Below are 24,480 nucleotides of genomic sequence, written 5' to 3' on the forward strand. Positions count from 1 at the left end.
GACGATGACGACGACGATGACAAGTACCGGTACTAACGAAATTCCAGAGCCAGGACACTTTTATGCTTAGAAATACACCACTGCATATAGATTCGATTTACGTAGGTTCTGACTTAAGTAGAAAAATATCTGACGTAGGCTACGAATAAAATCTACGCCTCCGCGAAATACTACGCAGCAAGAAGAAAGCAAGCCTTGTTGCAACACGTTACAGTATGGTTATGGTTTAACTTAGCATGCGCACGGCTCGCTGCGATTGCATCCAACAAAACTTCTTGGGTTTCTCTTTCTAAACGTGCAAATATCGTGCAGTAGTAGTTTCTGAGATATGCTTTTTCTTTTCCACTAGGTTTTTCACAGACACGTAGCTTTATTTCCAAAGACTGTAACTAGGGTTACCATGAGAAGAAATTCTATAGGAGGACATGGAATCTAAAATAAGAGGACATTGCTGAAAAAAGGAGGACTTTTTAAAAATTGATATGAACAAAATTAAAGATAAAAGCAATGGTTCATCTTAGTTAGTTTTCTCACTAGTTGCTGGACCAGTATTACATCTGTACCCTACTTATCAGTGAAGTCCACTTTGTGCACAAGAGGCTGAAGAGACAAACTTCTATCTTGTAACAAATAACTATGGAATTGTTCACAGGACGTGTCCTTGAAATTATATTTCACCTGATGATACCTCTGACTGTTTCCGTTAGCATGCGATTTTATTCTTTCGTCCATTGAGCAGATATTAGGGAAAATATTCTCTCCGCACTTCCATTGTGACTTGGGATAGATAAATAGAATTGACATATTTTTAAGAGTTCTGAGAAAGTTTCAGTGCTCGCAGAACTATTGGAATTGAAGAATTTGCACCATTGTTTATCTAAACTTAAATCTTTGTCCAAATTAACTTGATTGGCATATATTTGTATATTGCAAAATAAAATTGATAAAATAGCTTAGAATCGTGAATAGTAGGGTAAACTTGCCTAATTCCGTGATACTCCTAATTCCATTATACGTTTTTTTCACTTAGGCCCGGTTTCTTCAACCTTTGTTAAATTATAACAGTGTGTTATTCCATTTTAACTGTAAACTTAACAGTTGAAGCATTTCTTCAACTACTGTTAGCACTAACAGGCTGTTAAAACCTATGTTAATTTAACTGCCCAATTTCATGCAGTTAAATCATTCAACTCTCTGTTAGCATAGAAGTATCCAATATGGCTGGTGCATTAGATGCTGAACTTATACATCTGGATTATTTAGAAAATGATATCCATGAGTACATAAACAGAGCAGATGATTTCTGTTATTTGACAGGCCAGAAGTTCATACAAAGGTATAGGCTATTTTCTGCCAAGCCTCACTTTTCGCTTTCAACTTAGATCCGTTTGTTTGTTTATTCTCATTAATTGGTTTATACTGCGAAACAATTTCCAGCAGAAGACTTCTTTCGAACGAAGAGAAATTAGTCCCATGATTTCTTTTTGTTCCAGTGTTTTCCATTTCAGAACAGCAATAGCAATACACCGCTCCACGCTATTGTGATACAGACGAGGAAAGAAGCAGAAATCAAATCTGAGAGAATAGAAAGACTTCTATCCTCTCTGAATCAAACAACGGAAACAAGCGAGAATCGCAATTGTTAGAGTTCAGAAAACAGAATTGAGTCTATACTTGGTTATAGGTTATGGTTAAACTCTAGAATCTCTGGTCCTAACAGAGAGTTAACAAACAGAATGTTACAATGTGAAATGTAAAGTTGAAGAAACGCAATATTTTTAAAAACAATTCATACTTTTAACTTACAGTTAATTAACACTATGTTAGGTGCATTTTAACAAAGGTTGAAGAAACCAGACCTTAATGTCACGGGGTTGGGAATCTTGCTAGGAAGTTCACCGATGTCTCAAAAGTAGGCGAAAGATGTCTGGCGCTACGGTCGAACGGCAAAACTTTGACTGGCATTCAATTTAAAAAAAAGGATCACGGAAATAGGCAACTTTACCCTAACGTTTTTTAGGGTGTAACAATTCAATGCATGTCAATAGGTCATCATATTTTTATGTGCTCCAACTTCAACCATTGAAAGCAGTTTATTTATAGGTTTTCACCATTTGTTTAGATATTCTATGCATAATATCATATATTATTCAATATTCATATTAATTCTGTCCTCCTTTTGCCGGATTGGTGGTAACCCTAATTGTAACACTATTCCAAACTCATCAGGATTACGACGAATCAGAGAACCTTATGCACTGCACTTAATTCGGCTGCGGAGTTGAAGTCCTGCTTGTTGTCGGGGTTAAGCCTTGGTTTTTCTGAACCAACGCATGCGACGTGCGAGGTGCGAGACCCACCTCGCACAAATTCGGACTACACGAGAGATAGTGAGTGGTTTCTATGGCTGCGATGTACTCTGACCTCGCATCTCGCAGCCATAGAAACCACTCACTATCTCTCGTGTAGTCCGAATTTGTGCGAGGCGGGCCTCGCACCTCGCACGTCGCATGCGTCGGTTCAGAAAAACCAAGGCTTAACTATCACTAAAGGTCTGCACGGACTGAAATTATTAGTCCCGTCTCGATCAGAACTCCACCCGGACTTCGAGATTACCTTACAATAAATTAACACCCGAGCCCGACTCGAAACCCGAAGACTAGCAGATAAAGCAGAGGAAGTATGAGAAAGAACAATCTCCAAGGTGAAACAAATAGTCGTTGCTCTGTGTCTATGACAGAGGAGAGACGAGACAAATTCCGTCACGAAATACGAAGTCAACTAACAAAAACTTAAGATACCGGTAGTCTCTATCATCTGATATCTTCCTCTGCCCCGAACTCTTCTCCCGTTCACCATTCCTTCCAGTGCATCCTTCAGTAGGCAGTTTCTTCTCAGTCAGTGACCCAGCCAATTCCTTTTCCTCTTTCTGATCATTTTCAGCATAATTTTTTCTTCACCCATTCTTTCCAACACAGCTTCATTTCTTATTCTGTCTGTCCATTTCACACGCTCCAATTCTTCTCCATATCCACATTTCAAATGCTTCTAATCACTTCCCTTTATTTCGTCGTAATGGCCATGTTTCTGCCACATGCAATGCCACACTCCACACAAAGCACTCCACTAGTATCTTTCTTAGTTACAGACGTGGACAAATTATTAGCAAAATTGACGATTTTTACGGTATAATTTTACAAAATTTGACTTTTAAATTTAGACAACAGATTGACATTTTTATATATTTCTGAGTACTATAATCATAAAAAACAGTAGTCTAAATTTAAAAGTCAAATTTTGTAAAAATATGTCACAAAAATCGTAAATTTTGCTAATAATTTGTGCACATCTGCATTTACCAGAGTCCCGCACAAAATGCTGCTTAAATTTATTTCATTAGTAGTAGATCATTAGTTCGCAGAAATCATTCTAATTATTTAACGCAACCCCCCAAATGAGTTTTCCGAAAGTCGAGACCTAGTTAAATCGCTTTCTCGCACCCAAAAACTGTAAATTCGCCTCATTCATCAAAATATTTAGACCCGTTTTCGAGATAAAATTTAAAAAATACACGATACAAGAATTGTTCTTTTAATAGTATTTGATCTGTTCTTGGTATGCATAAGAGTAACGAGGGTCAAAGAAAATGACAAGTTTATTCTGCTTAAAGACTGTCCTGAACAAGCAGTGCAACTATCATACAATTACTGTTGCAATGAATGCCAACGCGTTGTGTGGAAATGACGAAAGGAGAAACAGACGTGACCTCAATATATTATGGTCGGAAGGATAATTTAAGATTGGCAACTATATTTGCAGTACGCATAAATCAGCCATTTGTTACCATAATAGCTTAGACACTAACTTGGACAGAGTCCAAGCGAATGTTTGAAACATAAAAACTTCGGTGACTTCATTCATACACAACGACCAAGATGATAAAACACCTACTGTAATATCACTTTGAAACAGCGCCTGAGAGACGAGGAGAACTTTCAGCATAATTATTTAGTTACGCCGAAATAATCTTACGGGGACAATATATACATGGAACACTACTACAGGGACATCATTTTATTTTTACTAACATTTTTAATATTAACTTGCCTATACCTCTGGATCAACGCCGTTTGCTATCCCCTTCCACGACTGGAGTTCGATGATACTGACGTAATATACAAACAAATCACTTTACTAGGTATAGGAGGGAAGAAAAGTAGTTCGTCTATTTATGTAAACTAGGAAATATTGCGCTTTTGAGTTTAATCATTTTCATTAGGTTTTTGTTTAATCAAAATACAGTACAGTATTAACAATGAGTGTTTTTACTCACGAACTGAGCTGTCCAAGTGGACGTATTCATTATGCAGTATATATTATACTGTCTACAACACATTAGCGTACAATATAGAGAATTAAGTTAAATTGAAAAATAATCATAATATGGATATTTAAACACATTTCGATACAGGCTTCAGTTCTAATGTGCATATTATCGCACTATAGCATATTGTACTTAATTCCAATTACCAGTTTCGTTCTTCGTACTAGTAACTCATGTTGAAATAATTCTGTATCTACTCTATAAAAGAGTACCTTACGTACTGTAAATTCAATCTTCACTTCTGCCCGAAAAGATAAAATTACTCAGACATACTATCTACTGTCCGTCCAAGTGGTTATGTCGTAGGGTCGTAGAAAGGAGGGAAGTCACGTGACAGTTAATTACTTAACGAGGCCCTTTTATTTAAGTTATTTTAAACAGTTGTATAATATTACGTAGACGTCCAATTCCTAGTAGAAATTAATGTTCTCAGAAAAGAGCTAAGATAGCCCAGCCACTAGCTGGCGAATAAAAGCTGGTTGGGGAAACCGGGATACGACGTAGGCAAATGGACGACAGTACCTGTGCGAAAATGATTCAATATTGAAAGCTCTTTCGTCACTGGAAAATGCGAACATATTTTTGGAACGTACTGTGGCTACTATGACTGTATATGCGGTCTTGGATCTGTGTGGAAGACGGTTGAAGGGGTGGGAGTGAAGTACATTCAAAAACTCAGGTACAATAAAAATTGAAGTAAAAATAAAATGATGTCCCTGTAGTTGGAGGCTTAAGCACTGGTTTTATATTTCAAACTCTAGAGATCGAATCTCAGTTAGTTGAAATTGAATTTGCAGTGATATGGACCCTTTTTCGGGTTACTTCCGTGGCGAATGTTCTAACGATAGGGTTGCTAACTTTTTTTTTAAGAAAATACGGGAGACTAAGGAATCGACAACATTTCGCATAAAACATTGACAAATTATTCAGTTCCGTTACTAACAAAACAACTTTGTTCTACAATTTGGCAGCTAGGCTTAAATTAAGAGTATTTTGAGACAGATTTTGTCTCGCGTAATACTTTCCCTACCATGTACATACATGAAGCAATTGAATTTATGTATATTGATCTCGCTGATGTGATTTTGTTGTCTAAATATCTGTTAATTATTTTGTGCGAGATCGTGCGTATTTGCTTGCTTTCCGCACAAAACCAATACGCGGTAAGTGTGAAATACCACATTCAGTATTCCCAACGTAACACACATAACAATTTCCCTATTCTTACCGCTTAAGAGTCATATTCATTTTACTGCTTTAGGCTTTTAACATATTATTTTTAAGGACATTCAACATAGTAATAATTATAAATTATAAACTTACCACTGCAATTTCACCTAAATTGCACTGTTAATTATTGTTTTTAAATATTTGCAAAAATTCAGTAAACTCTACTACTCCACTAAAGTTATTGCATTCGTGATGCAAGTAACATTAAGGAGGCCGTGAAAAAATCAACAACATTCCAGATGCCGATGTTATTACTGCAATATGTTATATAAATAATATTTTTAAAATATTAAAATGAAAAATAAATCATTACATAACCTTACCGTTTGTTTTAAGTTCGCATTTATAGACTGGGGGGAAAAAGACAGACGTATATCACGGCCTGCTGGAGTATTGTAAACACAGAAAACATTTTATAGCAACAATGTTGAAGAGAGATATTTTTGTTTTCCAAAATTGCCGTCATTGAACAGAAACTAAGATGGAGATTTCATTGCAACTAATTAGAATTTCCTCTTTCAGGTATGTAATAAACGATCTTCGCACAAAATAATGTACAATACACGAGCGGTATGTTTGTTTTCATGTTCTCGGAAATTAAAAAAGCTCAACTACGTTTCGCTTTTTCAATCTTTTCCTCTAACATGAAATCATCAACATACCGCACTTGTAACGCATATTACTATTGCATAAGTAAATCCCTTTTCGTGAATGAAATGTTATTTTTATTTTAACGTCGAACGTTTAAGCGGAATCCTGTACGGATAAAATCGTCCCATTTTCTTGTAATGTGATGACGTCACTCGTTCCATTTAAACAGAAGTGTTAGTTCTCCATGCGGTCCGTCTCGCTCTATTCTCTATTTAATGTACCTTCATTCTGAAAGCAAATAAACCAGTCTTAGATACAGAGGGGATTAGGAACTGTTCGCAATACTCGGGAACGGCTGACAAGACAGACCTGATTACTGGGATTTGAAAGGGAGAAGGAAACATGTTTAGAAGGAAGTAGCGTATGACTGGGACCTGCAGTTGTTGAATAGTAGCAATTAAAAGATAAGATGTCAGGGAGGACCAGACTTGAGTATCGTGCCATTATCCGTTACAGCTTGGCTTTGACTCTTGTGCTAACAAGGGAAGTATCACACCCATCATGCCGAAACTTGCCTCGAAACTTTGGTGACATAACCGATGTACTATGAGAAGGTCACGTGAAAAATATTAGTTGCCTGTTTCCACTGCAAGGCCCCGAAATAAACCCCGGAATTTTGCATGTAAGTAATAGGGAAGTGGATACTAGTCGCTACTAGTTGGAATGGACAGCCCTTCCTGTGTGCAAGCCAGTGGAGCAATCAGCAGCGAACAGACGTACGTGAGTCAAGGTCAGTAATACAAGCGGACGACTACAGGGTTATAGATCACGCAAGGACAGAATACCGACGGAAGGAATGCGAATCAAACACTGCGATAAGGAAGAGCGGGCGACAGGAAAGGTCACGAGATAACTTTAATGATATTCAATCGATACCAGTCACTTCTGTCTCTTGTTTATACTTCATTGAGACGATGGGACGCGAGAGAGTTAACTCCATTTCACACACGCACTCCACTCCGCTCGCCAGTGAGGCAGGGGTGTCCAGCTGCGCCGCGTTATCGTCTGGCCACAGAAGGATTCCAGCTTCGATTTCGGGGCCTTGCAGTGGAAACAGGCAGCTAATGTTTTGCACGTAATCTTCTCGTAGCACATCGGTTATGTCACCAAAGTTTCGAGGTAAGTTTCGACATGTGGGGTGTGATACTTCCCTTGTAAGGAATGACTGCCCACTTGGAGCAAGAATATTCCATAGATATACTGTTTTCGCTGTAAGAAAAATCCTAATGTAAACATAAGCACGTTGCTGTCATACCCGTGATTGGCTCCCAGTCGAAACACTCACATGACGCAGGAAAATATAGTTCGTATTTGGAAACCACAAACTTGTATTATTTGAAAATAAAAGTTGAATTCTAGTTGTTAAACACGATGAAACATTTAACTTCACTCATGTGTAAAACGCTATGTAATAGAAAAGCTGTCCACGCCTGTGGAGTAACGGTTAGCATGCCTAGCCGCGAAACCAGGTGGCCCGGGTTCGATTCCCGGTCGGGGCAAGTTACCTGGTTGAGGTTTTTTCCGGGGTTTTCCCTCAACCCAATATGAGCAAATGCTGGGTAACTTTCGGTGTTGGACCCCGGACTCATTTCACCGGCATTATCACCTTCATCTCATTCAGACGCTAAATAACCTGAGCTGTTGATAAAGCGTCGTAAAATAACCTACTAAAAAAAAAAAAAAAAAAATAGAAAAGCTACTTTTATATTTTGTTATGTACTATGAACGCGGATGAATACCAACAGTAATACCGAGGTAGTCTGTTCTTGTAACAAGCTGGCGTCACTTGAGCTCGTAGTTGTTCACGTAAGAACATGGTACTGAAGTATGGCTTCTATATCCTCAACTGTCCATTGTAAAGACATAAGACTTAAAAATAATTTAATTGCAGTAATTATAAAGTAAATGTTTCCTAAGCAAACGAAGGCAGAGTAGTGAGGTTAGGCCTACTTGTCGAGTAACGGGAATTGTTTCACATGAAACAGAATGTACAACAGTAGGCGGGAGCATGTACTGAGAATCTATGGCGCCAAACAGTGGCCAATGAAGCCTCACTTCAGTCACGTGCTATTGTTTACATTAGGATTTTTCTTACAGCAAAAAGATTATAGTACAGGAAGTTCAAGAAGAAAAACTTTGGGCTCGAAAATGACCCACACCTTGAGTGGCAGTTTTAGTCTTTTACTCATAAATAGACTTCTTGGAATTGCCACGAGAATCGCAAAGGTTTACTGCGCACGCGGTATAGACTGTATGAGAAGGAGTGCAAAGGATGAAGTATGGCTCTGATGTAAACACTGAGCAGTATACTGCCGTTACAATAAAACCTGTATCCTGCATTCAAGAAATATAATGAATGATCATTGAAGTAGGAAATGTGTAAACATGTAAATACACAATTATTTTATAGTGAGATATATTAACTCTTAAAATTTAATGTAAGATACTCACATCATCCTTGAATATGTGCATTGCAGTGAAGAGTTACGTACATTTTGAGTGAGTGCAAAGTGAAACTCCTCCGATGGTCACTTAAACAGTTTTTATTTTGGTAAAATGTACGTTCAACATCACACGATGTAATACGTGCATATTTGAAGAACGGAAAGTCACTACTTTTTAGTACACAAACTTCAGACGTCTTGTCGTGACCTGATAGTACATCATTTATAATACGAAATTGTGAATAGGCAGAATTTTTAGCAATAATGTTTCTCAACTTACATTTCACTTTTTCTGAAATTAGTGAATTGTTATTTTGGATAATGGTTTGTGATACTTAATCCACTATATTAAGGGCTTCTGAGAGTTGTAGTTTAGACGATTCTAACAGGATGATGCTTTTGGACACGATTTTAAAATTAGAATCAATGAACAGAATATCTTTCAATAGCTGTTCAGAAAGCAATGATTTTACAGCTGCAACAGCGGAACTGTCTGTGCTATCCAATGCATCAATTACCTCCATTATTTTGCCGTAATGTTCTGCAAAATAATTAACAGAATCCAACCACGTTCCCCAACAGGTCAAGTCTGGCTGCGGGGATAAGGGAATTCCAGGGGCAATTGTTTGGAACAGCAACACTCTCATTGTAGTATGTTTGATTGAATTCTTATCGGCACTGAACAAATGTTAAGCTTTGCCTATTCCAACCACGGTAATGCAAAAACAAGTGCTTACATAGGTATGCATTAGCTGTAGCTGCTTCTATCTATTTGGACCGGTCACAACTCTTAACATGAACTGCTGCTGCTACGAGACCGGGCGGTCGCTCACCTCCTCTATACTACCATACATCGGCAACCTGATTGCATGCTGCGTGTGACAATTCAACGAAGTCTACTCATAAAAAAATTGAGAATTGAGACTGTGAAGAAAATACTTGCTTACAAATGGCTTCTAAGGAACCCTGAGGTTCATTGCCGCCCTCACATAAGCCCTCTATTGGTCCCTATCCTGAGCAAGATTAATCCAGTCCCTACCATCATATCCCACCTCCCTCAAATCCATTTTAATATATCTTCCCATCTATGTCTCGGCCTCCCCAAAGGTCTTGTTCCTTTGCTGTGGTCGTACCAGAGTGAGGCTTATTTTGAGGTTTCGTAACAAGCTGTTTTTTTACGGTGATGGGTTGTTAGCCCTTCGCCCAATCCCCAAGCTGGAGGACCACCCCTCATCGGCTGTCCGCGACTGTTTATTCAGTATATTCACAGCTACCCTCCATATCTGGAGGCCGTCTCCTCGATCCGCAACCTGAGGACGCGCCATGCCGTGGTTGATAGGGACCCACAATACATGGAAGAAAATATTGCAACAAAAGGACTGGTGACTTCTTTACTGTAGTGGGCTTCTTGAAGTGGGTCATATTGGAAAGACAGCACATAGGTACTTTCAAATGATGCACTGTGGTATGCATGCCCCCCCCCCCAAGATCGCCATTCGACATTTACTTCCAAATTTCACGAGAGGAGTAAGGTCCTTGTGGGGTAAGAGGAGAGGGTAAGCTATAACTCAACGTCCTTGAAGGAGCAGGTGGATGGGGATGGTATCATTGGCCGGCTGGGACAAACAAGGCTCAGTTAATGGCCAGTCGGTTCCGTGTCGGGGATTGGTTATAAGTAGGGCTCGGAAGTTGATGACCTTAAAAATCACAGAAAAATAACCTATGAAATGAACTTAAATTTCTGAAAATATAACATTAAAATTAAAAAAAAAACAATTTTAATAGTGTATAATTCCGTATGTGGAAAATACATTGTTATCGAACTCAGTCACTATGGGTGCTATTCATAGACATTTCGCAGCACGCGCTACGAGCGTACTAAGCTAGCCCCGGCTATCCACTGTTACTTGTGCAGAATTCAAATCATATCCTATCACTAACACTGGTTTATGAATACGAAAAACGCTGATCATCCACCGGAAACCCGCGTTAAAAATGTCTATGAATACGGCCCTAAGTGTCTGAAAAAAGTTTGTCTGCTTTGTTTTACTTTCAGCATTTTTATGTCTTCACCTGTGTGATACAATATGCTGATTACGGATATTGCGACTGCAGTATTCGTTCTATTGCGTTGAATGAGGGTATTGTATTGTATTGTTTCATTAACATTCCATGGTATTCATACATTGTTTCACAACTAGAATATGGAACAAGTCAATAAGCTTAATACTACTATAAAGTCTTAATTTATAGTCACAATCTAGTTGAAATATATACAGAAGAGGTTTACAATATAGTCTACTAGTACAACACAAAGTTTTAGTATCAATTTCATGAAGCGCAAGCACGTAACACACGTGATCAGGAGTCAAGGCTGATGTAACCATAAGGAAAATTCTTGTAAGACGCAATCGAATTGCTTAAGCAATCTGTAGTAGGATCTCGAATATAGACTACGACTACACCATAAAAAATGTTCGTTCATAAGCAGAGAAGGGCAAAAATTCAACAAAAAGTAGAATATTTCCTATAAAATGACCAAAAGACGATAAGAGATCGAAAATGCAAAATAAAATTAGGCTATATTAGTTCGTGTTGAAGTGAAATAAGTTTATATTGCATCTTGCATTGTCTATGATGTTTAAGAAAAAAGATGATATTTCATCAACTTACAAGCCCTAAGAGTGGGCATTCCTTGCTGAGATTTTCTCCTGAAATGTAAACAGTAGATGCTGCACCATGACAAATGCGCCAGCCCACCAGGCCAGAGAGACAACGTATTTTTGCGAAATATTGAGACTGTGCTTGATCATCCACCCTACAGCTCTAACTCTGCTCCATATGTTATTGGATTCTTCCCTGAAGTAAAAACGAAGCCGAAAGACAGGCATTTTGCATCAAAAGAGGAGCTTCTAGGAACATGGGATTAAAAGTACCAGAAATGTCAGATGTGTATTTACTGCGGTGGGGAGAACTGTGAGAAATTCTTGAAAGGTTCAGTCTCATAGAAGTTTTCTAGTGGCCTTTGTTAGTTAAAATGTGTTTCTCTAACAGAGTCCACATCAACAGATTTATTTGCTTTATGTATTTGCATGTAGTCTGAATGACATAACGTTCAATATATACATTTAGTCAATATTGAGTTAATGATACTTGTTTTCCTACCACATACTCGTACCACAGAAAATCAATATATCATCTCGCCTAGAAAAAGAACTCTGTCATATGCACTGCCTTACTTATTTATTTACTTACTTACTTACAAATGGCCTCTAAGGAACCCGGAGGTTCATTGCCGCCCTCACATATGCCCGCCATCGGTCATCCTCAGCAAGATTAATCCAGTCTCTATCATCATATCCCACCTCTCTCATCCATTTTAATATTATCCTCTCATTTACGTCTCGCCCTCCCCAAAGGTCTTTTTCCCTCCGGCCTCCCAACTAACACATTATTCGCATTTCTGGATTCGTCCATACGTGCTACATGCCCTGCACATCTCAAACATCTGGATTTAATATTCCTAATTATGCCAAGTGAAGAATACAGTGCATGCAGTTCTGTGTTGTGGAACTTCCTCCATTCTCCTGTAAATTCATCCCGTTCAGCCCCAATATTTTCCTAAGCACCTTATTCTCGAACACTTTTAACCTCTGTTCCACTCTCAAAGTGAGAATCCAAGTTTCAGAAGCATACAGAACAACCGATAATATAACTGTTTTATAAATTATAACTTTCAGGGTTTTTTTTGCACTGCTTTTCTTTATATTTCACTGCCCAATAACTGATCCAAAAGACTGCTTCATAAAGAATCTACTGAATGATTTTCTTGGAATTTATTTGAAGTAACTTTCTAATTGACATGTAACAACTTTTGTGCGAGATCGTACATATTTGCTTGGTTTCCGCACAAAACCAATCCGCGGAAAGTCTAAAATTCCACATTCAGTATTCCCAACCAAACACACATAACAATTTCCCTCTTCTTACCGCTTAAGTGACATATTGATTTTACTGCTTTAGGCTTTTAACGTATTATTTTTAGAGACGTTCAATATAATAATAATTATAAATTGGAAACTTACCACTGCAATTTCACCTAAATTCCACTGTTAATTATTGTTTTTAAATATTTGCAAAAATTAAGTAAACTCTACAACTTCACTAAAGTTACTGCATTCGTGATGCAAGTAACATTAAGGAAGCCGTGAAAAAATCAACAAGATTCCAGACTCATCATAGACTGGGGGGGGGGGGAAGACAGACGTATATCACGGCCTGCTGGAGTATAGTAAACACAGAAAACATTTTAAAGCAACAATGTTGAAGATAAGATATTTTTGTTTTGCAAATTTGGCGTCATTGAACAGAAACCAAGATGGAGATTTCATTGCAACTAATTAGAAATTCCTCTTTCAGGTATGTAATAAACGATCTTCGCACAAAATAATGTACGATACACGAGCGGTATGTTTTCTTTCAATTCCCGGAAATTAAAAAAGCTCAACTACGTTTCGCTTTTTCAAACTTTTCCTCGAACATGAAAACTTCAACATACCGCTCTTGTAACGCATATTACTATTATGACCCCGATAATTACCATCATAGACATCCAATAGATCCGGAAAATAAATGCAAATTAAAAAGTTCCACTTAGATTAGATAGTTCATTTTGAAGTTACTGGAAGAAACAATCCACGTAATTTTAAAATTAAAACAAAATCGTCTATGGTATATGTTCCAACACAAATTTTTCTGTAAACAAACATTTGTTATATTGGCATCACTATCAGGAAAAGAAAGCAACGTAAAAGCGAAGATAACACCTTTATCACCAATGTAATATAAACATACTGAAGATGATAACAGTAACTGTTTTCTGATGCTTTCATAGTATATTTAGGTTCAGTAGTGCAGTTTCACTTTATTCAGTAATTGATATTAAATTTATTTTTTAAAATTACTAATAAATATGTCATTTACTCAAGGAAATAGAACGGTGTAAGAAATATTTCTTGACTTAAGAACATACAGTATTTCTCAGACAAAGTATGTGTCAGAAGTGAAAAAGAAGTTATACACAGTGCATACAAAAATATACTATCCAATGTTCCGCATGTTACATCTTCAGGGAAATATATAGGTATGTAAGCGAAGTGCGTCATAAACTGTGTGGTAAAGTCATTTGAAAACATATACAAAAATTGAAAGACATCCACCATAAGTCTCAAATCTTTCTTTGCCTGGAATCAATATACAGAGTGGTTACAATGTTCCGTTACTCCCTACCAGTATCTATGTTATACATGTTTTTCTTCTTTTGAAAGTAAATACCAAATAAAATATGTCTTGAAATTCGAGAAAGATTCGATAATTAAGTTCACAGCTATAAGAAAACCTAGGTTGATCGAGTTTTAAACGACGCGCGCTCGTGTACTGAGCGAAAACTGTGAGAAGGAAGCGAGATTGTTTGTGAGGAGGAAAGTCAATACTTTCCTCCTTTACTGTAGTTAACACACATAGACAACAGCGCATTAGCGGCCAGAAAAAGAAACAGCGTTTTAAAGCAAGTATATGAACTAATAGGGAGGAGATCCTCCTCTGATTCTGCGCATGGGCGGGAAATAGTGTAGCAGACAGAAACTGACTGGTCGTGCAGTGAGCTCGCTACCGCTGCCATCTAGAGATGTTGCATTCAACTAGACTATAACACATAGGAGTCACAAGAAAAACAATTTTAACGCAGAGCTATGAAAGACACCATATAAACTTTTTTTAAAATTATAAATTAAATATTATTCTTTGCACTTTATATAGACTACTATTCATGGTTAGAAACTTTCGAGGATATTTGAAAGTGAAGTCGGGTTTATATAAAACAAAGAGGAAGTAGATCTATGTTAGTATCGTAGATCTTTTTGGCCCCTGAAATTCACTTCCATATTTTATTGCCTACTAGACAGGGCAACAGCCAAGTTGTCAGTTTTATACAAATATATTTGAAATTGAAAGTACTCCAAAATACATCATTTTTAACATACAAAAATTAATCGGCCACCGGCAGCTTTGAACAATAATGGTAGTATGACTGTAGAAGAACTGACGTTCGTAAAAAACACGTGATACTGAACTTGTAAAATGTACATGTGGCAACACAGACCACATAGGTGGGTGCAGTGTTCTCGCTTTCCTAACGGATTATTTCCCATTCCCACTTCAGTAAAACGCTTCCGGTTACGTGTTAGTAGCTAGTGTGATGCTGTAGTGTGCGCGAAAAATGCTGCGAGGTTGTGAATTTCCTTGTAATTGTTATAGTCCCGTCGCTCTAATTTCCGGCAGCCAATCACGTTGCAGGTCGGCTACTTTTAAACGTGTGCGTCTTGTGATTCGCTGATGAAGACATTATGCATTTCCTAAGGCTCGATAAATACTTAATATAATCGCCCGCCATTTTAGCTCTTTCGTTGGCGTTCGCAGAAAGCACACGAGGACGTCATTTGCCGCTAAATTATTTGCTGAATTACAGTGCGTTTGATTTATTATCATAGGAGCTACGACATGATAATGTTTAACGGTGTGGCAAATATATTCCTCGTCTGGTAGCTCGGCAACGAAAGAACAAAAATGGCGAATGATACTACCTACGTAGACTTTATAGAGCCTTCATTTCCTAAGACGTAAGCAAAGAGGAGGAGTCACACCGGGAATAACAGCGTCGTGACTATAATTTGTGCAATTATTCAACAATGAATGGAAGTGAAAACATATTATATTATGGACAATTTAGGAAACTCAGTTTACAAGGGAAGGCCAACTCCAACGCTACTTGGTCTTACATGTATGCATGTAGGCTAATTTATAGCATGTTTCGTTCAAGAAGGTGTCATTTTATGCTGTTAATTTCTTTCCTCCTCTTAAGAAATATGCAGGCGCCGCCACTGCCAATAAACATTATCAGACTACAAAAACATGTATAACATAGATACTGGTAGGGGGTAACGGGACTTTGTAACCACCCTGTATTATATTACTCCTTTATTATTCATAGCTTTATGATTAAGATTTTCATTAATTTGCATATTTTCGGTAGTAACTCAGAAACATAGCTTCTTTAGTATTTACATGTTTTGTGACATATTTAGTCGTTTAGATGAACTTGTTTTCTGCATTAGTTTTCTTTCTTTTTTTTTTTTACTAAGTGTGACCTATACGATGATTTTCTGGCAATATTAGGTCTTTTTTTTAGAATCTGTTCGCTTTTCAAGTTGAAAAAAGACATTTTTATGTAGAACTACGCCCTCCTTCTCACTAGGTATTGAGTTAACTTGGGAATTGACCATTACCGGTACATAAAAATGCAACCTCCTCTCCTTGTTGCCCCTTTGTTCTCCTTGACTCCTTGTTGTCTTTGCGACATACTTTTCTTTATAACTGTTATTATTATTATTATTATTATTATTATTATTATTATTATTATTTTCTTTCCAGGTGTTTTTTCCGGATGTGGAACGTGTTGAATGGCTGAACAGGGTAAGTTCTGAACAATTGTTATAACTTACAACTTTAAGTGCAATGAGATGAAAAGGAAGTAAAAATCTCTTATCTGAGAAGCGCCTGCTGAAAGAAATGCAGGATTTCCTGTGTCACAAACCACACGCCACTGTTATATGTTTGTTGTTGATAACAATTGCACGGTTATTTCCTAGTGGAAATGGATCCATCCTGCTTGTCTTAGTATTTATGAAATCAGGAAATAATGCAAGAAAATGTTATAGCCGTATAAAACTAATGTTTTTCATGGCCTCTCTGAGTTTTATATCATAAAATTTTCAAGAAGCACAGTTAATAACAAAAGTTTTTAATTATGCCCTTACAGATGAAGTTAACTATGCTGTAAATTGGTCTTTAATTCTGAACGACAGCCTACTTGAAGGCCTAGTTTAAAACTGTAAATTTCACAGCCTCGAAAATAAATAAAGTTATAACAACAATTATTTCATCTAAAAACAGCAATTAGCTTAAACACGCCGAGAATTTTCTTAAAAATTCGCATCCTCAACAGAATTGTCAGACATACCATGATCACTGTAAGCATACTTTCACATAATTTTATCGCAGGATCAATTGCATAATTTTGTGAACATTGCGAACTCGAAATAGTTCATTTATAAATATAGTTACAATAATCAAATAATTGATTAAATGGCGATCTTACTCGTGTTAATTATGTAAGCATGTGTGGCTTACAGCTATTTTGGTGCTACTTTGTCACCATCCTCAGAGCCTACTAGATCTCGGCGCTATCTCAACTTCGCTGCTTGTTGTGTGGGTGCGTTCGTGTGATGAAGAGTTGTGTCAAATAGTGTGTGTGTCCTGAAATTGATCTGTGTGTTGAGAATTTGATCAATTTCAGAACACACACACTATTTGACACAACTATTATTATTATTATTATTATTATTATTATTATTATTATTATTATTAGTATTATTATTATTAAGTTCTACGAAAATGTAAATGTTCGGTTATTTTGCGTTAAATAAAAAGATAATTAAATCCACTTCTTTTTAAATTGTTACCAAATTTCACATTACTATGTTCTACATTTTACCCTACATCTTAGGCCAGTGGGTCGTATTTAAGTAATGTGAGGAAAAGGGGAGGCCTCGTCATCAAAAAGGTTGAGAAACACTGACGTAGAACCTGCCTATGTTGACCACATATGAAAGAAATCCCGTTGTGCCCATTCATTGTAGAGTTAAAAATGTAAAAAAAAAAGACAGAACGGAAACACCCTACGTAGAAAGTATGCATATTTACGTATTTTAGACAATTTCTACTGATAAATAAAGGTTATATTACGAGTATCGTTTTAAGAAACAAACCAGAATCAAATTATTAAATTAAGTTAGTATTTTAATTGTTTTGCTTACCATTTGATCCGAGATCCGCAGGTAAATCCAGGTCCTTGGGCGATAAAATCCATAACATGGCTTCCTTCAGAAGTGAAGTTAGCTCAGGGGCTCGTCTCGTAGATTTATGGCACGTAGAAGAAATCTTCCTGGTTGAAAAGGCTCCAGGCAAAATTTTCTGACCATTTTTTTTTTCTCGCCCACTTCCAAGTGGATCCATGTCAGTGGCTTGAGTGGAAATGGCCCTCCCTGCAATCGAAATCCACATCGTACCATGTCACCATTAATTTAATTAAAGTTGAAGAGATCTTTACTTCTATTCTCTAATGCCAGTTTCGATAATTGCTGTTGTTTTAATGTCTTGTGTTTGTGGAACACAAGAACACAAACCTGTTATTAATTCCAAGTTTGTTTAGCTTGTGTTGCTCTGATTATTTATAGATTCTTCGACAAGTGTGGCCAAATGTTAATCACTACGCAAAAACCATAATCAAAGAAACAATAGAACCCAACGTGCGGACAAGTCTAGAAGCATACAAGCTCAATGGGTTCCGGTTCGAAAGGATGATTCTTGGTAGCATTGTGAGTACCATATTTTGAGTTTAATTCCCTTATATCTTTTTACGTTCTTTTTCATTAGGAAATAGCACATGATATAACATGAAATGATTGTTGTATATACTATTCTTGTATATATTTCTTACATTCATATTTTGCAACACACGAAACTTTTCATTATAATTCCTGTTACTTTAATGATTGAAGCATTATTACAACTAAAAAGTAATGTTATATTTCTTTTCAGCCTTTGAGAATTGGAGGTGTCAAAGTCTATGATCGTAATGTATCTCGAAACGAAATTATAATGGACATGGATATCTTGTAAGTCCTGTAATTTAGAAGGGTTATCTCATCTCGTATGCCTTCTTTATTTACATTTGTATTTCTTAATATAATTAGTAACTAATAATTTTTCTCATATTCCTCCCTTTCATTTTTATTTCTATTCTTTCATAATTATCATAAACGATTCCGAAATAATTTAAGGGTGTATGTTTATTTTCACTAGAATTCAAAATTTAATTCCTACATATGCAGAATAATAATAATAATAATAATAATAATAATGATAATGATAATACTGATGATAATAATAATAATAGTAATAATAATAATAATAATAATAATAATGATAAATCTATTTAGCTCTTTTACAAACATTTAAAATACCGAAAAAGTCAGAACTTATGCTCGGGAGTGTTCTTCAAAACGAAAAAGTAAAAATATTACATATTAAGCCACTGCCATTGGCGGTGATTAAGCACATTAAGATGATATAAAAATATAAACTGCGTATACATTACAAAATGAAATAAGATTAGATATTAAAAAACATGCAAGCAATATTCTTAAAAAGCAGCTACATTTTTCTGTTAGAGAAAAGTTTGCGAAAATAATAATTCGTACATTCTCTTTCTAAACTCAAAATCATTAATGTTAGGCGAGGATAATTAACAAAAGAACTGTCTAGTGTTGGGCCGAAATTAGAGCTTTGTCTCAGATCAGATTCGTTACTACAATCTTCTTGTAGAATAAACATGATAATGTGACGAGTAGGCCTACAGTATTTGATTTTGGTTATATGGTCATGTTAATAGTATTATATTCGTAATTCTTTTTGATGTCTTAAATTCCGATATTTTTACATACGAGATTTGTTGGATAACCTAAGTGTTTATTTAAATAAATTGTAATTATTCTTTTATTAAGTTATATATTGTATTCTTTTTCGAAATTATAATAATAATAATAATAATAATAATAATAATAATAATAATAATAATAATAATAATGATTTATTTTAGTTGGCAGAGTTAAGGCCGTAAGGCCTTCTCTTCCACTCAACCAGCAAAAAGTGTATATACATATGCATGAACTTACAAAGAATTCAACAATTTGATTTAGATGAGAGTTACATGTATACAAGAGTTATTTACGAATTAAACAACAAAATACTATGAACTATTAATTAAACACTGAAATAAACTGTGTAGCAGAATTAAACTAAAATACATAGAATGTTAATATATTTCAAATAATATTAGATAATAGAAAGACATTATTATGAGACAATTTTGAAAATACAGCACAATCAGGATGATGTCTAAAGAAAAAAGTAACAATGTAGTCAATTATCAATTATCGCAAAATAATTCTAAAATCATTGTAACATCTACGAAATTAGTAAAATTGTTTTCACATTATTTAAAGGTTAATTTAAAAATAAAAATATGACAGTATTTGCGTTTTAAAAATAAGTAAATAAACGGTATGGGTTAGACAGATGATATGCTTCGTTATACACAAGGTTTTTTCAATTAAGATCTAATCTCTAATCTATCAGCAGATCAATATATTTGTTTGCTAATAAGATAATGTTTATTTACAGCTATGCAGGAGATTGTGATATTTCCTTCACAATTGGAGGTATCAAAGGTGGCATCAAAGATTTCCAGGTTTGTGTTTATTGCACAGTCAGTTATTATAATGAAATGCAGGATGTTGTTACAGGAAACACGTGATTTGTTATGATCCATCTCCTAAGTGCTAACTAAAGCAATCTGCATTCTCGTGTAGATCCACGGCATGATGCGAGTGGTAATGAAGCCGTTAATTTCTTCAATGCCACTAGTGGGAGGCCTACAAGTGTTCTTCCTCAACAACCCAACCATCGATTTCAACTTGGTCGGCATGGCTGACCTGCTGGATATGCCTGGCTTGAGGTAATGTCACAATCAATAAACGACACATGTCCCTTGCTGTACCTTGCAGAGTAGAAATAATACGATTAAGTACTGACGTAGGTGTAAGTCGGAGTCTTATAATACAGCACAATTTATGGTTTTGTATCGTGCTGACCTGACGGAATGTGAATCCCACCATGTGATCGGAAATATTAGTTTTAAGAAAATCTAAAAATCATGTATGTTGAACCGAATAAAGAGTAAAAAAAAAAAAAATAAATAAACACAGAAAAGGCAGATTTAAGTAACTGAAGCGTTCTCTGGAACAAGAACTTAACTACAAAATCTTGAATTTGAGATACAGAGCATCAAATATTTTTAATCTGGTATGACAGCATTGCGCAGAACGACATTAAAATGTTTCTAGAGGGCGCTGTGTTTGTTGAAGGAAAATAATATTTTGTGCGAGATCGTGGGTATTTGCTTGGTTTCCGCACAAAACCAATCCGCGGAAAGTCTAAAATTCCACATTCAGTATTCCCAACCTAACACACATAACAATTTCCCTCTTCTTACCGCTTAAGTGACATATTGATTTTACTGCTTTAGGCTTTTAACATATTATTTTTAGAGACGTTCAATATAGTAATAATTATAAATTGGAAACTTAACATTGCAATTTCACCTAAATTGCAATGTTAATTATTGTTTTTAAATATTTGCAAAAATTAAGCAAACTCTACAACTCCACTAAAGTTACTGCATTCGTGATGCAAGTAACATTAAAGAAGCCGTGAAAAAATCAACAAGATTCCAGATGCCGATGTTATTACTGCAATATGTTATATAAATAATATTGTTAAAATATTAAAATGAAAAATAAATCATTACATAACCTTACCGTTTGTTTTAAGTTCGCATTTATAGACTGGGGGAAAAAAAAGACAGACGTATATCACGGCCTGCTGGAGTATAGTAAACACAGAAAACATTTTAAAGCAACATTGTTGAAGATAGATATTTTTGTTTTGCAAATTTGCCGTCATTGAACAGAAACCAAGATGGAGATTTCATTGCAACTAATTAGAAATTCCTCTTTCAGGTATGTAATAAACGATCTTCGCACAAAATAATGTACGATACACGAGCGGTATGTTTTATTTCAATTCTCGGAAATTAAAAAAGCTCAACTACGTTTCGCTTTTTCAAACTTTTCCTCGAACATGAAAACTTCAACATACCGCTCTTCTAACGCATATTACTATTGTCAAGCGGGAGATGTGTAATAAGGATTTGATACATGCTGGTGATGGAAAAACGACGTAATGTGCGCCAAGTTGTAATTCCAAGGAACGCATTATAAATTAAAAGAGAGATATGTTATGGCCTATTTGTCACCACTCTGACCCCACATCAAGGAAATCCTTCATGTGCGAGTCTAAAAATGCATAGGCCTGGAAAGGCAGGGATTTACGTTATTTTTTTTTTGTAAGCTGGTTATTTAACGACACTGTATCAACTACTAGATTATTTAGCGTCGATGGGATTGGTGATATCGCTATCGCTATTTGGCGAGATGAGGTCGAGGATTCGCCATAGATTACCTGACATTCGCCTTGCGGTTGGGAAAAACCTCGGAAAAAACTTAATCAAGTAATCAACTCAAGTGGGAATCGAACCCGCGGCCGAGTGCAACTCCGGATCGACGGAAAAGCGCCTTAGCCGACTGAGCTACAACGGTGGCGATTTACGTTATTTCGAGAGCACTAAGCAGAGACGAATTCAAGAGGAAGCCCAGTGGGCATCAGATTTCTCATACCTGTAAAATTAATTGTTAACTATAATCACAATATTATCCATGTATAAACTATCAATTAAACATATCGTAATATTTACATTCCAACATTCATAACGTTTTGTTGCATTCTTACGTTTATTTTAGAACTGTCTCATATCGCTATATTGAATGTACGTGTACAATAGAACATCTCGAAGATGCATTGCTCAAGATAAATGGACATATCTCAAACTCTTTAGTCCCATTGCTTTAACATTTATTTTTATTTTCTTCGCAATTTAACGCAACTAATTTGTCTATATTTTGTGACTTTTAATTTCATTCGTTGCAATCTGATGACTTTTATTACTATTATTATTATTATTATTATTATTATTATTATTATTATTATTATTATTATACTACTGCTGCTGCTGCTGCTCCCTATCAAGCCAATCTCAGGTAAAGGGTCGCGCTCCACAGTTTTAAAACTACTGCCATTGAGAGACAGAGACGGAGAGTGTAATTGTGACAACGTCGCGCTCGTATGTAACTGGCGCTCGCGAAACGTCAGGAGGTTGAGCGCGACTGTAGGCATTTTGTTGCCATATCTGGGGGTGGATGAAAGATCGTGTATCAGGTTAAGGTACAAACACGCAAAGATTTGCTTCACTGCATTCTGGATGCCGTGGCGACAATGAAGGCTGGTTCACAATAAACCGGGAACGGAGACGACAACGAGAACGAAAATATTGTTAAAATAAATGTATTTAATTGTGAGCATTCACAATTAACTATTGTGGATGCCCACATTTAGATACATTTTAACAATATTTTCGTTCTCGTTGTCGTTTCCGTTCCCGGTTTGTTGTGAATCAGCCTTAAGGAACAAAGTGTGAAGCTGCGAAATGCTAAACGTTAGGTTCACACCCGTGCGGACCGTTGCCTTGAGACTCAGAGAAGCATTTTCGAAAATTTGATTTAAATCCACTCTAAATGAAAGAGACTGATACATAAACAATCAATTGTTTGTGTTTTAATTTTTTTTTTTTGTTTTCATTTTTGTTAGTGAAATCATGAAATAAAGTTTTTTTTGCCGTTTTCAAATTATTGTAATTCTGTAATTATGAATGTGATCTCATTAATTTATTTACTTTTTTATTCCAAATAACCTTAGGAATCATCTCCATAAACCCGGGGAGAACTTCGTGGGTCACTCTGTATTAGACATATAGATTATTGAAATGCCCTGTCCAAGTAAAACCTAGTTGGTTATAAAAATAATACAGCAGAATCTCAATTTTATTTTTATTTTATTGCTTTATTTTACGACGCTGTATCAACATCTCAGGTTATTTAGCGTCTGAATGAAATGAAGATGATAATGCCTGTGAAATGAGTCCAGGGTCCAGCACCAAAAGTTACCCAGCATTTGCTCGTATTGGGTTGAGGGAAAACCCCGGAAAAAACCTCAACCAGGTAACTTGCCCCGACCGGGATTTGAACCCGAGCCATCTGGTTTCGCGGCCAGACGCGCTGACCGTTACTCCACAGGTGTAAACCAGAACCTCAATAATCCGAACGTCCGATAATCCGAACGCACTACCAGTACCGGAAAACACATAAATCGAGAAAATATTGAAAACGATTATATTCGTTAAACTTCCTCATTTTGAAGGTGAGGGCTGTTTGTAGTGTTTATATCACTTAGTTAAATACAGTATTGTCGTTTTTCTTTGTGCTCTTCCATGTGTTTTAACTGCTTGTTTGAATATTGAACGTCATACCCGGTACAACTTCTGTTCGGCGTTTTAACTATGTGCGTGCACTTCCTAGCCAATGGTCCGAAGTTCGATTCCCATGTGGACAATGGAAAAAATTAATCTTCCGTCCACAGGACTGAATGTCTTGTGATTGTTCTGTGATGTCTCAACAGTGACCCTGTGTCATGTTCATTCCATGATCAGGGAGGCCAGTATTTGTAAGATATCTAGTGTACAATCCAAAGAATCTCCCTCCTCTACCCACAGTGGTGTTTAGATCAGATAAAGGGGTAGGTTAAGTAGAATAAGAAAGGACATCGATTTCTATCACCTTTTTATATATTTTATACTACTGTACATTGTGTCTTTTTTAAGTTCAAGTAGAGTAATTCTATATGTTCGATAATCCGAACGAATTGGTAATCCGAACTACCTCTGGTCCTATTTAGTTCGGATTATCGAGGTTCTGCTGTAACTACAAATATCAACAAAATAAAATAAATTGTATCTTCCATCCACACACATAAAAAATATTGGTAAAAATATACTGTAGTTATTATGAATTGTTTATTGTT

At 36.1% G+C, this 24,480-nt stretch overlaps 1 protein-coding gene across 4 annotated transcripts in view; it reads left to right on the plus strand.

Annotated features, from left to right (window-relative positions):
- Esyt2 (extended synaptotagmin-like protein 2) overlaps positions 1–24,480 on the plus strand; it is a 122,049-nt gene that overhangs the window by 21,703 nt on the left and 75,866 nt on the right. For all 4 annotated transcript variants that reach the window (XM_069846857.1, XM_069846856.1, XM_069846858.1 and 1 more), the window contains exons 2-6: positions 16,198–16,239; positions 18,063–18,203; positions 18,427–18,503; positions 20,071–20,137; positions 20,259–20,404. In XM_069846857.1, the coding sequence (XP_069702958.1) occupies positions 16,198–16,239; positions 18,063–18,203; positions 18,427–18,503; positions 20,071–20,137; positions 20,259–20,404 (473 nt within the window). The remainder of the gene's footprint in view (positions 1–16,197; positions 16,240–18,062; positions 18,204–18,426; positions 18,504–20,070; positions 20,138–20,258; positions 20,405–24,480) is intronic.

The sequence above is a fragment of the Periplaneta americana genome, chromosome 15 (assembly GCF_040183065.1).
Source record: "Periplaneta americana isolate PAMFEO1 chromosome 15, P.americana_PAMFEO1_priV1, whole genome shotgun sequence".
In the NCBI taxonomy this organism is placed as follows: domain Eukaryota; kingdom Metazoa; phylum Arthropoda; class Insecta; order Blattodea; family Blattidae; genus Periplaneta; species Periplaneta americana.